Source organism: Mustela lutreola, chromosome 11 (assembly GCF_030435805.1).
Source record: "Mustela lutreola isolate mMusLut2 chromosome 11, mMusLut2.pri, whole genome shotgun sequence".
NCBI classification, from domain to species: Eukaryota; Metazoa; Chordata; class Mammalia; order Carnivora; family Mustelidae; genus Mustela; species Mustela lutreola.
Window position 1 is genome coordinate 44,666,894 of NC_081300.1, and position 15,572 is coordinate 44,682,465.

General features: G+C 45.5%; 1 protein-coding gene across 3 annotated transcripts in view; it reads left to right on the top strand.

Annotated features, from left to right (window-relative positions):
- Positions 1-15,572, top strand: part of KCTD1 (potassium channel tetramerization domain containing 1) — a 179,857-nt gene that overhangs the window by 131,236 nt on the left and 33,049 nt on the right. For all 3 annotated transcript variants that reach the window (XM_059139512.1, XM_059139513.1, XM_059139511.1), the window contains exon 2: positions 204-382. In XM_059139512.1, coding sequence (XP_058995495.1) covers positions 204-382 — 179 coding nt within the window. The remainder of the gene's footprint in view (positions 1-203; positions 383-15,572) is intronic.

Below are 15,572 nucleotides of genomic sequence, written 5' to 3' on the forward strand. Positions count from 1 at the left end.
GTGGGAAGTTGTCCTTTTCTTCGTTACAGATTTTGTTTTCCTGATACTCATTACAAAAAGAACGAGAGCCCGCTGGTTTGGGGAGATGTTACTGCGGAATGAGTGTCGGCGCTAGTCGCTGGCTTGTTCTTGATGATGCATGTGTTTCCTTTCTCTCCACTGAAAAGATGAAAACGTGTCTAAACTTGCTTATCTCTCTGTAGGACAGTCGACCCAATATGTCAAGACCTCTGATCACTAGATCTCCTGCATCTCCACTGAACAACCAAGGCATTCCTACTCCAGCGCAACTCACAAAATCCAATGCGCCCGTCCACATTGATGTGGGCGGTCACATGTACACCAGCAGCCTGGCCACTCTCACCAAATACCCTGAATCAAGGTAATCTGGAAAAAAAAAAAAAAAAAAAAGGAAAAGTCACACTTGGAAGTGATTGTGTTTGATGATATGTTTTTCCTTTGACCCCCCACAGCAGCAGCATGACCTCCCCGGGTGGGGGCGGGTCCGAACGTGAGCGCCCAGCTCCTGTGGCTGCTCTGGGATGTGGCGGGCAGTCTCGGCCCGGTGGGGGCCTGACCCACAGCTTAGTGGCATCTGCGTAGACCTGTCACAGGGGAATGGAGTTTTGGGATATTTCGTCCTGCTGCGATTTTTGCGTTTCTCCATGTAGCGCAAAAAGAAGGATGATTTCTACCTACCACAGACTTTTCTTCTGTCCTCTTCTTCTAAAACACACATTCTTATCAGTTCTTAGAATTTTCTAGGAGATCACGTGGCCCACCAACTTGTGAGCTAGAGGAAAAGAAAAAAAAAGAGAGAGAGAGATACTCTTATCAGTGAGTGTGGCAGTATATTTAGAACAGTATGCAAAAGTCCAGGAAGCCAAGATAGTTTTGCCTTAAAAAAAAAAAAAGAGCAGTGGGATTTCTGAGCATGCAAGGCAGATAAGTAAATATAGAAAGTGTCTGAAGAGGGGAGAGTGTTTTACAAATAGGCATTATACACTTGATGCTTATGAGACACACTGTCCCCTGTCCCCTCCACCCACGTCTAGAGGAGCTCCAAGGAAACAGTTTGCTTTGTTATTGTTGCTGGGACACCCCGCCTGGCTCTGCCTGGATTTGGGGGCTATGCCCAGATCCTCTAAGGGAGCTGATCTTCCCCAGCTGTGCTGGTGGGTAGAGGAGGAGGCAAGAGCCTGTGTGGGCTCAAGTCAGGAAAAAGGGAGTTTTTCTGCATGGTGTTGATCATCTGAACTGGAAACATGCTGTTTGGGCTTTGGGAAGGAACCAGTTGCTTTTTCAAGAACTTCTGACAGTGACAGATAGCGGATAGCAGCACTACCAGGCAGGACTGACGTAGAAATCGCTGGCATCTTCATCTTCACTGCGTGAAGACCCATTTTTTTGTTTGTGTTTTTTATTTTTTATTTTTTTTTTAAAGATTTTATTTATTTATTTGACAGAGAGAAATTACAAGTAAGCAGAGAGGCAGGCAGAGAGAGGAGGAAGCAGGCTCCCTGCCGAGCAGAGAGCCCGATGCGGGACTCGATCCCAGGACCCTGAGATCATGACCTGAGCCGAAGGCAGCGGCTCAACCCACTGAGCCACCCAGGCGCCCTGTTTGTGTTTTTTAAATTCTCACCCTGCTGCTTATTATTTTATGAAAGAAGGGGAAAGTTGAGAAGAAAAAGGAAATATTTTCTCTCTCGATTTCCAGATTCAATTTCCGCAAAGTGAAATGATTTTTTAAAACACAAATGACTGTTAATTCAATTATCAAAAAAACTATGTCTTTTTAAATGAAATGGTCCCGTCAGTCTGTTATTCCCGTTACTGAGTCCCCACTTTCCCTAAGTGCATCGTAATAGGTGCTCCAAAGTCATGCTACGTGATGGCTGTATTTCCCAAGAATATTATAAGTAAGTAACGTTTCTTTTAAAAAATACTTATTTCCATTTTCTCTAAGCTAATACCAACATCAACAAAAGAAAATCACTGTGCCTCTTTCAAATGAGCACTGAGTTCTGGGGGGCAAGCCACAAAACTTACAGGAGTCCAAAACCAAATCTTTAGCTGTAGCAAAATTCACTGATCTGATCTGATGGCCTTTGGCTTCAGTCCAATTTTTAAATGCTACTCCAGGAGGGAAGTCAGTAATGACCCCTTGTGCATTTGACGTTAACTAGGAGGTTTTCTTTGAATGCTCATTGCACCTAGGGGGGGTCCTCTTACAGATTGAAGCCCCTCGCTGCAGCCGCCCATCCCTCCCCCCCCGCCATGGGGGTTTGGGCTTCTCTGAAGCTCCCGTCTCACTTAGCCTGTTGCAGTGGTAGGACTTAGCAATTCGTTGGAGGCTCTGTTTATTCAGTTCCTCTCTCAAATAGTTTGCCACTTTTCAAGGCCTCAAACAGTGTCTCATTGGGAGAGTCTCCCTCTGGCCACCTGTGCATGGGCATTTCTAAGAGTCTACTTTTGGTTCCTCATTCTCCACACCCTGAGGCATGCATCGCATTACGTGGTCTCTGGACTCTGGATATCTGCACTGTCTCGAATGGCAGCCACTTGCCCTGTGCAGCCTTTGAGCACTGGAAACATAGCAGGTCCAAATCAAAATGTCCTTGATTATAAAGAATTAGGACCCCACCTCCCGAAAATAAAGTATCTCAATGTTTTTTTTTTATTATTGATTTCATGTTGGAACAAGAATAGACTGAATTAAATAAAATGTGTCATTAAAATTAATTTCACCTTTTTCCTTTTACTCTTTTAATGTGGCTCCCAGAAAACCCCAAATTACACGTATCTTGCTTTTTTTTTTTTTTTTTTTTTTCTATTGGGCAGCACTGATCTAGGCACAGATTTTTTAAAAAATCTCATCCAACCTACTTGTCCTCCAACCTGATACTTCCGGGCATTATAACTTAAATTTCTCTTTCACCAACTTAATTAGAGAAGATGAAATGGCTTATCTGCCTTTCCCCATCTTTCCCTACACTTCCTTGGCACCACCGGGCCACAGTATCATGGGAGTGACATCAGAAATAATTCATGGTTTTTCAGTCCCACGTTTGAATGCTGACTCTGCCATTTAGTGGTTGTTTGGCCAAGGACAAGTCCAGTTTCTAAGCCCTGTCTTCTCTCTTGTAAAATAGACACAGATATGTCTTCTCGCAAGGTTATTGAGAGGATTAAATGTGATTACGAAAAGCACGCCATGGCCCTGTGCCCAACACATACTATTGCCTTTATGCTTAATCTTCTGCCAAACCCAGCAATTGTTTCTTTTCGGACTGCCTTCCAAATACCAAATATATCCCATTCCTTCATTTCCTAGACCGTGAAAACAGACTCACTTTTGGATTCTTGCCTGAATTACTTGTAGGCTCGAGGGACTCCTAGCTGGCACCTTCTGGTCCTTAATCTTGATGCCCCTACCCTACCTGTCCCAGAACTGCTCAGCTGTTCCAAGATCATCTTTATTGTCAGGGAGATATTTTTAAGCCTGTGTCAGACTCTGAAACAAGCCTTACAAAGTGACTTCTCTTTCTTTTGCTTTCCCCTAAAGCAGATGACAGTGGTTTAGATGTTGAATTGACCATTCTGCTCCCTCTTGGATTGTGTGTGTGTGTGTGTGTGTGTGTGAGTGGTGGGTTTGTGTGTGGGGGTGGGGGTAGGGTGTGTGTGGGAGGGTGTGTTTTGTAAGTCACCCGATGTTCATTTCAAGGCGACAGTCAGTTCAGTGGGACCCATACATAAATGTTCATAGTCAAAGATACAGGGAAGAAAGTTTCATGCTTTTCTTATATATGTCAGCGGCTCCTTCCAACTTCTGAGAAAATCTCTTTGGGGAAAAATCCTGGGAGATTAGGTTGCCCATGACCATGGAATTACAAATAGCTCTAGCTGCAGTTCACTTTGAACGCTTCCCACCCTGTGGGACCATTCCCTGCCCCCTCCCCTCCTCAGTGTACTGGATTCTTCTCTCACTTGCCTTTCCCTTGGTGTAGCCCAGAGGGGAGGAGGGCTTTTTCCTTGGTGTCGTTTCTAGGATTTCAAGGGGAAACTTGTAGTGTAAAAGTCCTAATTTGTTTGTAGTTAGGGATCATAAAAGATGTCATGTTTTTCTACAGTTTCAAAGGTCCTGCAAAGAGCCTTTATTCCACTTTGAAATATTTCAGGTGACTTTTTATTCTGTCTCTATGTATCGCCTTCTTGGCTAAAGACTACCCTTAGAACCCCAGAGAGTGGTACAGTGGACCACACAGCGGAACATGAGAAGCACCTGGGAAGCATTAAAAGGCCATGCACAGTCCTGCCCCAGACCAATAAAAGAGGATTCTCTTCGATTTGCCCAAGAGATCCTGATTTTCACCATCTGGCTTTGAACAACACTGAGACATATGGTCCCTCCCAGTGAATATAGGCTTCTTCCTCAATGAATGGTTCGTGCTGTATCATAATGGCTATCCTGCCAAGAGAAAATACCTTTTGATCTTTATTTCCCTGATGACCAAGATCACCTGGTTCCATTGTGTGTGGGGTACCCTCGTGTTTTTATTGGGGGGGGGGGCAGGTTTTGTAAGCCCTGAGTAGGGATTCAAGAAGCATGCTGACTTCTGCATCTTACAGCAGGGTTCACCACTCACATTATTCATGTCCACCATCAAGTGCTTTCTAGCTGAAGGGACTACAGGTTTCAGAGTAACTGCTGTAGCACGTACAGCAGTGATGTGCTCCGTGTTACTGATGTTTTGTGTAAGATGCAGAACTGCTCTTAGTGGGTATTTCTGAGGCCGCAGTTGATTGACACCACCTTGGGGATCAAGGAGATTCCTGACTGGTCCCCGATTCCAGTTGCCATTCGGAATTGGAATCACCCAGAAAAACAGCCAGTTCAGGTCTGCAGTAATTCTCCATTAAATAAGTAAAACAAAACAAAAGTCAGAAAAATATATCACCACTATGAAAAGATTTGTAATGGCTTTACCAAGAAGATAGGACATTTTTTATGTGACGGTTTGCCAACTTGATTGATAAGTTGTAAGGATCTAGACATGAGAGGTGGGCCTTACTAGGACTCTTGCCCGGGGCCCTGCACATTTAAACAACAGACCTGGTTATATCTGATTTAAAAATCTTAGGCCCCCATTATTAACATCATTGGTAACAACAAAATCTAGATAGCTAAGTCATTTGTCATAAGGAATTAAGATTGGTACCAGTGGCATGGCCTCTTTAAAGTCTCCCACTGTTGCCCCTGAAATATCTCTCTAGACACCTGTGTGTGTGTGTGTGTGTGTGTGTGTGTGTGATGTAAAAGCAGCATCCTGTTCAGGGCATCTGGGAGGCTCAGTCGGTTAAGCGTCCGGCTCAGTGTCAACTCAGGTTTTGGATCTCAGGGTCATGAGTTCAAGCCCTGAACTGGGCTCCACGCTGGGCGCAGAGCCTATTTGAGACAAAACCAAAACATTCTGTGCTTTAAAAGAAGACACGTGTCTGAATCCAAAGTTAGGTCCGTTTCATCCTTTACCACCATCTCGAACAAAGCCAGCACTACTAGCGGCTGTACTGATGGTTATTCACACATGGGATTTTTAAAACGGGCAAGTGGGCTGTTAGGGTAATGAGTGAAGCCTCTAGGGCGGTCATAAGGCAGGGCTCTTGACCGAAAGAGCTGGTCAGCCAGTGACCTAGAGGTGAAAGAGAAGGTCTTGTATTACAGTCCCCTGAGCCATCTGATCTGACTGCTTGACAGAGCTTTTGTGTATTTTAAACACAGTACATGAGTTAACTCCCACATAAGTGGATTATGTTGGATTGATCACCCCTAAACAGCGGCGAGTCAGGAAGCACGCTGGCGTACGTAGGTAATTGCAAAACTCAAGACGCTGGGCTTTCAGCTTTGCAGTCAACACCCATGGCCACCCAAGGGCTGTGTGTATTTGGAGCTTTAGGACAGAGATGCCAAACGTGTGTGCCTTTGTCAGCAGAGATCCAACTCTTGGCGTGACTTCACTCTCTGCTGCGTGAGCCTTTAAGGCATGGTACGTGGGGAGCTGCCCTGGGAGGGAAGTTGGATGAGCTTACACTCAAGGGATTGGTGCACATGCTCGCAGGGTGACTGCGCGCACTTGTCTGGAGTTCCCTGTCATTGTGCGAGGCCAGACCGGGAGGTGTTCTGTAATCCTGGGTAGGGCTGGGGATTCTGTGCCGTGATTCTGTGACTTCACGGTTCCAGTTTCATATGACAGGCCCTAGACACGGGTCCAGTCCTGTTGGCACACAAGCCTGCATTTTAGGATTCCAGCAAAAATGTCCCAAAACATTAATGCATCCTTCTTGCCACACAGTTCACTGAGTTGTCTTGCAGAATTATTGCAGGGGGCTTTTGATTATAACCTACTCTTTAGATCGGCATGAGTTATAATGCAGCATCTGTGGGGGCAATTGGTATCCGGACTCTTGGTTTCAGCTCAGGTTGTGAGCTGGTGAGATTGAGCCCTTATGGGGCTTCGCACTCCATGTGTAATCTGGTTAAAACTGTCTCTTCCTCTCCCTCTGTCCCTCCCCGCTGTGCTGCTTTCTCTCTCGCTCTCTCTCAAATAAATAAATCTTACAATGCGATGTCTATCTCTCTCTATATATATATATTTAATCACAGAACAGATTATTGGGGAAGTAGAAGTCATCCTGAGATGTGAACTCTCAGATGGAAGGAAGGCACATACCCTTGCTGCTTTGAAAACGCCCATGGAAATGCATAAAATGAGGACAAGCTAACCTAATGGTGAACAGTCCTGATTGCTAAGATGGGTTGATCTTTTAAAAAAGAAAATTAGTTTATGGGGGGGAGGGGAGTTGAAAAGGAGGTAAAGCACCTGGCAAATGAAAAATGGAAAGTTTCTCCAGGGTAATCGGGGCAATTTTCCTCTTCTCTGTCTCTTCTTGTCATCTTACAATATTGCTTTTCCAAAATTGCTCCTCAGTTATATAGGCAAAGAATAAATGAAACCAGCTTCAAAAAGGTTTTTTTTTTTTTTAAATGATGAAACTGGACTTTTCTCTTCTGTACTGAAAAGCCAGAAACTTACACTATGCTACTGGTGGATTCAGCAAACTTCCCTTTGCCCCTTGGGAAAAAGCAGACCTCACTTTTAGAGTAATTTAACTCATCAAGTCTTGTCTTAGAGAGGACTTCAGAGAAAAATGTACCCATGCTAGAGCCTGTAGTTTTCCCTGTCCTGTTCTTCCATCCACTGGATTTCTTCTGTGCTCCCCAACGGCCAGGGCGGATACTGGCCAACCAAAGTCCTTGCTCTTCTGTGGTTGACGTGGGGAGCAGGGAGGACAGACGATGAGTAAACAGTCAGTTAATGGTATTTGAGTTAGGACCAAGTGAAGTAGTAAGAATAACACGGAGAATAAATACGCCCACTTTGGGATAGAGTTTGCTCTTGTATTAAGCCAAAAGATCATTTTATTCCTACCTATTTGCTCATCTAAACTTTCCAAGACAAAATCTGGTCGACGTGCTAGTGCAGATTTAGAAGCAGACTTTTGCCACTTGGGTGTAACACCTCAGGTCACCTTGCTGGGGGTACGGACCCCAATACTGTTCCTGATCCGTTTTCTTGTAATTTTTGTATTCGTTGGTCACGGAAGTGATCCTTGGTTTTGATCAAAAGAGTTAAAAAATAAATAAATGTGGGCAGAAGCCCCTTGGTGGCAGATAACGAAGCAGGCTGATCCCGTGGCCAGCTCCCGACTCAAGCTGGGACCAGGGTGAAGGCCACGTGCCGGCCTGGGCCTCCCGATGGCCGAGCCGTGCGGGCGGAGAGGAGCACTGGATGTCCAGCGTGAAGCAGGTCAGGGCTGGACTGCAGGTTGTTTTCTCGATCTTTCTAAACTTCTCCCTTGCCAGGAGCTCTGCCTCATTTTCAGTAGAAACGCTGTCCCAGGAGAGCTCTTTCTTCCTCAGTCTCTGTCCTGTATTTTTCGTGCTTAGCGTTGTGCCTGCTGCCGAGTAGACTTTTAGAAGTTGGCTTGGTACGTGAATTAGTTCTTGGGTAAAATACTGTGCATGGGGGCCAGGCATAACAGTGGAAGGCAAGTAATGAGTAATGGTGTTCCAAGGCTAGGCTGGGCTCATTACGTGTATTTCTTACCTAACGTGCCGCTGATATTAGAGGTGGGGACTGTCATTTACCCTCGCGCACAGCTAAAAACACCACCACTCTACGGGGTAGGAGTCCCACTTCCACTCCACTCCAGGCCCTCTGTGGTTTCGTCTTCTCTAGCTGTGCTTCTCAACCCTGGGGTCAGGTGAGAATCTGTAGGAGCCCAAAGCAGGCCACCAACCTGGACCTCCCCACCTGCTGGTTTCATTGGTCTAGAGCAGGGCACAGAGTATTCTCATGTTTCTCATGGCCAGCTACTTAGTCCTCCTTACCACCTTCTGGAACTATGTTCTAAAGGTGGTCGTGAGCCAAGAAGGCTGTTTATCCACAATAAGTTCAAGGCACTTGTTTCTTAAGGTGGCCTTCACCTAGTTCTTTAGGTGCTAGGCTAATGTTGAGGACCTAATGGTAGGCCTCATCTGATTGGAGCGGCAAAGAAGTACCTGCTTTTTTCTTCGAGGCAGAGCCCAGAAGGGGATTTCCTAGTCTAGTTACCTGAAGGGAAGGAGTCAAGACAAGGGAATCAATCAACCAGGCAACAACCCAGATACCAGTGAACCAGATGAACGGAGGGGGACACCTGTCTTCCCTGAACGTTTTCCTCCACCAGAGACAAAAGATCCCTGGGCCACACCCACCGTTGGCATGACCAGCAGGTCAGGATCCAAGGCGAGTCTGTGGTCTCCATTAGAATCAGGTCATCCACCTGACGCTCAGAGTTTGGGCAAAGGTCTGCAGAGGAGGGTGTAGGAGAGAAACGTGTCAACATCCCCAGCAGGATGGGTGCACGGTGGCTTGACAAGAGACAGGTCATTAAAGTGAGACTTTTCTGTCTGATTCTGGCTTGATTCCTGTCACTTGGGACAATAGTACTGACAGGACTCCTTTTGATGTATCATAATGAAGAATGTCATTGAGCAATGCGAAGGTCATTTTTACTCTGTGTTTTTTATTGTATTTTCATGTTGCCCCTTATCATACAAGAAAGTACTTTATAATAATAAACTCTATGTTCTGTTTACTTGTTTAAAAAGTTAATTTATAGGTAATTCATAGAAGATTCTGGTAATCTTTCACAAAGTTAATAATGTAAAAAATACACTCCCCTTTATTGTGTCTTTTTTTTTTTTTTAAAGATCCACTTTCTTTTTTTTTTTTTTTTTTAAGATTTTATTTATTTATTTGACAGAGAGAAATCACAAGTAGATGGAGAGGCAGGCAGAGAGAGAGAGAGAGGGAAGCAGGCTCCCTGCTGAGCAGAGAGCCCGATGCGGGGCTTGATCCCAGGACCCTGGGATCATGACCTGAGCCGAAGGCAGCGGCTTAACCCACTGAGCCACCCAGGCGCCCCCCTTTATTGTGTCTTAAGGACAATTCCATTAAAAGGACTTAGAATTGACAGTGTTATTTCACACAACCCAGCTCGTGGATCTCATGTGACTTTGGCTCCTCAAATCGTGTAGTTTCTTCAAAACAAAACCAACTGTAGCTTCTGTCAGCCGCATAACCGATTCTGGCGAAGTGCTTCCTATGAGACCTACTTTATCGCAAACGAGGACCAAAACTGAAACATTTTAGGCAAATTTCCAAAAGACTGAACTGCACTTTTGGTCATGGAGAGAGTTGTGTGGGCAGCAGTATTACACCCCACAGTGGTGTTCTCCTCTCTGCCATGTAATTGTGGCTATAGCCTCTTCCCAGGCCTCCATGATCCACTCTAAAAAGAGACGTGAAATCTCTTTGTATCAGAAGGGAAGACACTGTGAGGTGTCCATGCTGTGTGTGTTTGTGGCTGCAGTAAAACAATGCAAATTATTCTCAAGTTGGGGGAATCTTCTGTATTAAGCCATTGCAGAAAATAAATGTTCCCGTCCACCTTAAATTCCAAACAGAACCATTTATCGTTCAGAAAACCCAAACACATGGCATTGTAATTGGCATTTGAATTTTGAGAATTTAAAAAATAATAGTACAGCCAAAAAAGGGGGCACCTGGGTGGCTTAGTCATTCAACGTCTGCTTTTGGCTCTCTGCTCGGTGGGAAGCCTGCTTCTCCCTCTCCCACTCCTCTTGCTTGTGTTCCCTCTCTCGCTGTGGCTCTGTCAAATAAATAAATAAAATCTTTTTTTATAAAAATAAATACCTCCCCCAAAATAAATAAATAATAGTAAACCTCAGAAAGTCACACTGAGGGATCCCTGATGGACCCACTGCGCACACAGATGCCCTCTCTGAAAGCTGAGGTATGATCATAGAAAAATCCAGTTCACTATATCTGCCAGACCATTTGCTCTATTATCATTATGGAAGTAACCCATTAAAATGCCATTTCTTTTCAATAAAAATGCAGGATTTATGTCTTCAACTAGATTGATTTTTCATATTCTTCCTCTGAAAGATTATTCTCAGGATGCCTAGAGATAGAAAGTAGAACAGTTGGGGGCACCTGGGTGGCTCAGTCGGTTAAGTGTCTGACTTCGGCTAAGGTCATGATCTTGGGGTCCTGGGATCAAGCCCTGTGTTGGGCTCTGTGCTCAGTGGGGAGTCTGCTTGTCTCTAATAAATCAGATCTTTAAAAAAAAAAAAAAGCAACAGTTGGTTCCTAAAAACAGTTGGTCCTGGAGAAAGAAGGAACGAAGTGGGAGACGTAGAGGGGTTGAGAAAGGAGTTGTACTTTACAACTGTATACATGTATTCATGTTCCAAAGACAGGCATCCAGAAGCTCCAATCTGGTGGCGATCCCATTTGCAAAAGAATTTTTTTTTTTTTTTTAGTTTTATTTATTTGACAGAGAGAGGGAACACAAGCAAGGGGAGTGGGAGAGGGAGAAGCAGGCTTCCTGCGGTGTGGGGAGCCTGATGTGGGGCTCGATCCCAGTACCCTGGAATCATGACCTGAGCTGAAGGCAGACACTTAAAGGCTGAGCCACCCAGGCGCCCCGCAGAAGAAATTGTTAAAGGGGAAAAAAAAAAATCGGTGTCTCCGTCCCCCAGTGATATCAGTTATTTGCTGGGCCGTCTGAATCTAATCAAGATCCCGTGTCGGTGGAAATGACACTGTCACTGGGTAATGGCTTCCTGCTGCTACATAAATGCCATGTGTCAGTTTGCTTAGTAATGACATTGCCGCTTATCTTTTTCGGTGGTAACGATTATTTCTACTTCTGTGCTGTTTTTCTTACTGTGTTCCCATATTCAGAAGATAAATTACGACTGTGCATTCCAGTAAGCACCGCTTTCAGACAGCGGCGAACCTTGCCAAGCCAAGGGCTTCGTCACTGGGAGGTGGATCTGAGCGCGCCCAGACTTGCTTTCGTGCTCTGAGCCCGATGTGTTCCAGAACTCCTGCCCAGCTTCATTAGACTTGTCAAGGCTGCTGCCATCCCTCCGAAAATTGATTTTTTTAAAGAAACAGTTTAGGAGGCCCTGAGGGCTTGAGAGCTTACCTAAAAAATGAAAACTCCTCCAGTCTCAAAGCAGTGAGAACAGTCAATAGCAAAGCAGAGAAGAAGGATCTTTTGAGTGTATCCCGCTGATCTGTAATCTGAGGGACCCTAAGGAAGGTTCTTTATCAGCATGTCACCCTTTTGACAAGACATTGCAGAAGGAACAAGATGGCACTGAGGGTGGGATTCGAGAACATTGTAGCACACATTACAACAGACTGGAATAAAGGTTGGAACAACCAAGTGAACCTAGAGAGCCGTGTTGAATATGGATGAAGCTCTGGTCTTCACCATAGCTATGTGTCTGGGCTGGTTACAAACACCAGACAGTGACAGTACAGTTTATATTCCAAGTGCACCTTCTGTGGGGCTCTTAAAGAACCCATTTGTAATCCTTTATGTAGATTTCAGAACTTCACAAAAGCACTTCTAGTCAAATGAGCTCTGGCTTCAGGGTGCTTTGCCCAAAGGACTTTGAAATGGAGCAGCAAGTAAGAGAAGCAGTGGCGTCCAGTGATGACTGTAACTTGTCACCTTCTGTCTAATGATCATCTGAAAAGGAAGAGAAAAAAGAAAAAATTCCTGTTGTTAGCCAGAACATTCACTTCTTTAAAGTTTTGCAGGTTAGGGCTTGGTTCTGAGTTTTGTTGGAAGGGGCAGGGAGAAATTCAGACAGCTAACACCTACTGCTAAGGTGTGTATGGACCGGCTTGGTGCCCAGGGGTAAATTCTTGCACTGTGATAAACCCCAGAAGGGCGGAGATGGTTACACAAGACGCACACCTACAACGGCGCATTGTTGGGCGCATTGTTGACCGTGGCATAGCCAAAGGCAGGATGCTGTCAGCTCTGTGTTCCCTGTTTCCCAACCACACACACCCAAGAATGCTGTCTTTGAATCGGGAGCTGATAGAAACTTAGTATTTTTCATATGTCATTTTGACGGTGATTAATTTAAGTACTCTTGTGACATAATTTCAGAATCTTAATTTTCTCAGAATAAAAGGTCTACCAGACACATTGTCCATCATGATTTGAGGAAGCAGTTGGAATTAAAAAAAAAAATGGCAGTACGTCTTACGTGTTATTTACAATGTTGATCTACTTTTAAAGCTGTGTAAATGGGACTCTTGCCCAATTTGCAACTTGCTTTCCTTCTGTAGAGGGGTAGCTTGCGGTCCTGGGGCTAGATCTCCTCCCTTTGGCTTTGTCTGTGAAAGCCTAGTTTCTGAACATGCTTTCAAACTTCTAGTCACTCCGAAGTGAGGCAGGGATGGAGAAATTCAGTAACTTTCATTCATCCAACCACCTCCTTACTCTTGAGCACTTGAACTGTTCTCTGTTGCTCCTGTAAGACTTTTGAATGATATCAGCACTGGGGTGTGTGTGTGTGTGTGTGTGTAGAAGCGGGGTGGGGATGTTACAAAGGACACTAGGTAGATTCACTCACTTTCTTCTGTACATCTTCTGTTCAGTTTTGAAAAAGCCATTTACCCCATTTTTAGGTAAACTGTATTTTTTTCTCATTCTTTCTGTTTCTGTTAAGCACCATGTTAAGTCTCTGGTTTTTCACTTATGGGTACTCAGCAAAATATTGAAGTACTTCATTGTACACTGCTGTTTTGCTGGCCCCCAAGACAAGCAGGCAAAAATTGTCAGGTTCAAAATAGAAACAGCTGGCTTCACCATAGTCCTCTCCTAGTGGCATATAATGAATACAATGCTTTTATTTGATGTGACTACGATGATATGTTTTGAGCCAGCTCCCAGAGTCTGGGACAGTAAAACAGAGGAGATGAGGACATGTTCCTTTCCACAGGCTGTTGTTGCTAACAATCTCAAAGTGCCCCGGAGAGAGTGGCCGTCAGCCCCCCCAACCCTTCACCCAGACCACAATCCCAGGGGGCGGGGCTGAGTCCATTCTGTTCCTTAGGAGCCTGGTAACCAGACAGACGAATCAGGACTTGTGTCCACGTAGGAGAGCCCTCGGTCAGTCGTGAAGTCTGCTAATATTCAGAAGCCCAGGAGCACAGTCACTCAAAAAAGGGATTAAAATCAGTTGGGTGGGGCAGCTGGGTGGCTCAGTGGGTTTAAAGCCTCTGCCTTCGGCTCAGGTCATGATCCCAGGGTCCTGGGATCGAGCCCTGCATCGGGCTCTGCTCTGCTGAGAGCCTGCTTCCTCCTCTCTCTCTGCCTGCCTCTCTGCCTACTTGTGATCTCTGTCAAATAAATAAATAAAATCTAATAATAATAATAATAATAATAATAAAATAAATCAGTGGGAACACATTGGGAAGAGTTCGCTTGTGTAACAAGAAACTAGAAACAGGAATGGCACTGCAAGGTGCATGAAGGCTGGTGGGAGGGGCCAGAGCAGGAAGGGGAAGGGGGGCAGAATGTTCTGGGACAGACAGCCACTGAGGGCTGGGGACAGCATGGAACATGTGGGCTGGCCCTCACTTCACAGGGAAAAGAGCCTGCAGAGCTCGGCACCCCTTGGCGAGTTATCTGATGGCTCTGGCCTCTGTTTCTCCATCAGTTGAAGCAAAATACTACTTTATGGAGTTGTGAGGTATGACTCCAATAATCTATAAAGTTGTTGTTTTAAAGATTTTATTTATTTACTTATTTGACAGAGAGAGAGATCACAAGCAGGCAGAAAGGCAGTCAGAGAGAGAGGGTGAAGCGGGCTCCCTGGTGAGCAGAGAGCCCGATGCGGGGCTTGATCCTAGGGCCCTGAGATCATGACCTGAGCAGAAGGCAGAGGCTTAACCCACTGAGCCACCCAAGCGCCCCAATTTTTAACATTGTGTCTAACAGGCTCAAAAAATGTTAGCTATTATAACTTTTTTCTCTGAAGAGTAATTATTATTGTAGAATATTATTGTCAGAAATCCCTCCCAATATAGAACAGACTGTTGGGAGGAGGGCGGGGTGGGCGATGGGACAGGCTCGTGTGCACCTGTGCACGCGTGCATGCCTGCCCAAATAAAAAGCAACAGCGAACCTAAACAGGAACTGCTTGAGCCCAAAATACCCAAGTGGGCTCCCAGGGGAGGATACCATGATCTGATCCTGGACTGATCTTAGAAAAATAGCTCTAGAAATCATTTTTAAAGCAGCTCAAACCAGAGAATAGGACCACGTGACTGTGAAGGTTTTCTTTCAATTCCAGATGCATAAAAGGATTTCATATACAGTCAGAATTCTGTCTTGGCATAGCCCACCATCGCCGAAGGAAGAAAATCTGTCAGCATCTCCTGAGCCCGTGCCAGGCAGGCTCAGTGCTCTGCCAAGGAGCAGAGTGAGCGCTGGGCGGTCAGGGAGCGGCTCAGAGCTAGGGTCCACAGTCCAGCTGCCGGAGAGTCAGTTCTGGCCTCAGGGCTGAGAAGATGGCCACGGCAACCCCACAAAACGGAGCTGATAGTGTCCCCCTCACAGGCGTGTTGTGAGCACTCGGTGCTATGACCTGCACAGAGTGAACTCTCAGGAAATGTAGTTCTTCCTGGACATCCATTTATTCGCCTAAGAATTCTTCGGGTTAAGTAGGATCCCGTTTCTCAGATGAGGAAATCAAAATTCATTGATTTGGTCTGAAAGATGATAGAGTCAGGAATCAAACGCAGGTCTATGAGTTTTCGGGCTGAATGTGCTGGGGGCTCCTAAGATACTCCAGAAAGCACCACGCTCAAGCTCTTGGGAATAACAGTGCCCTTACATGCTCCCCGAGCTCCGCACTTTGAGAGAGCTGCTCTGCGCTTGCTGTGTTCCCACTGTCATGTTCCTTCTTGCCTGAAATCCCTTTTCTGAGCCCCTGTGCCCATCTCCTTATACTTCATGATCCCTACAACCCTGCACAGACATTGCCTCCTGCAGGAAGCCTTCCCTGCCTGCCCTGTGCTAGCTAGGTCCCCCTCTGTCCGTCCTTGAGTCCCAATGGGACTTCA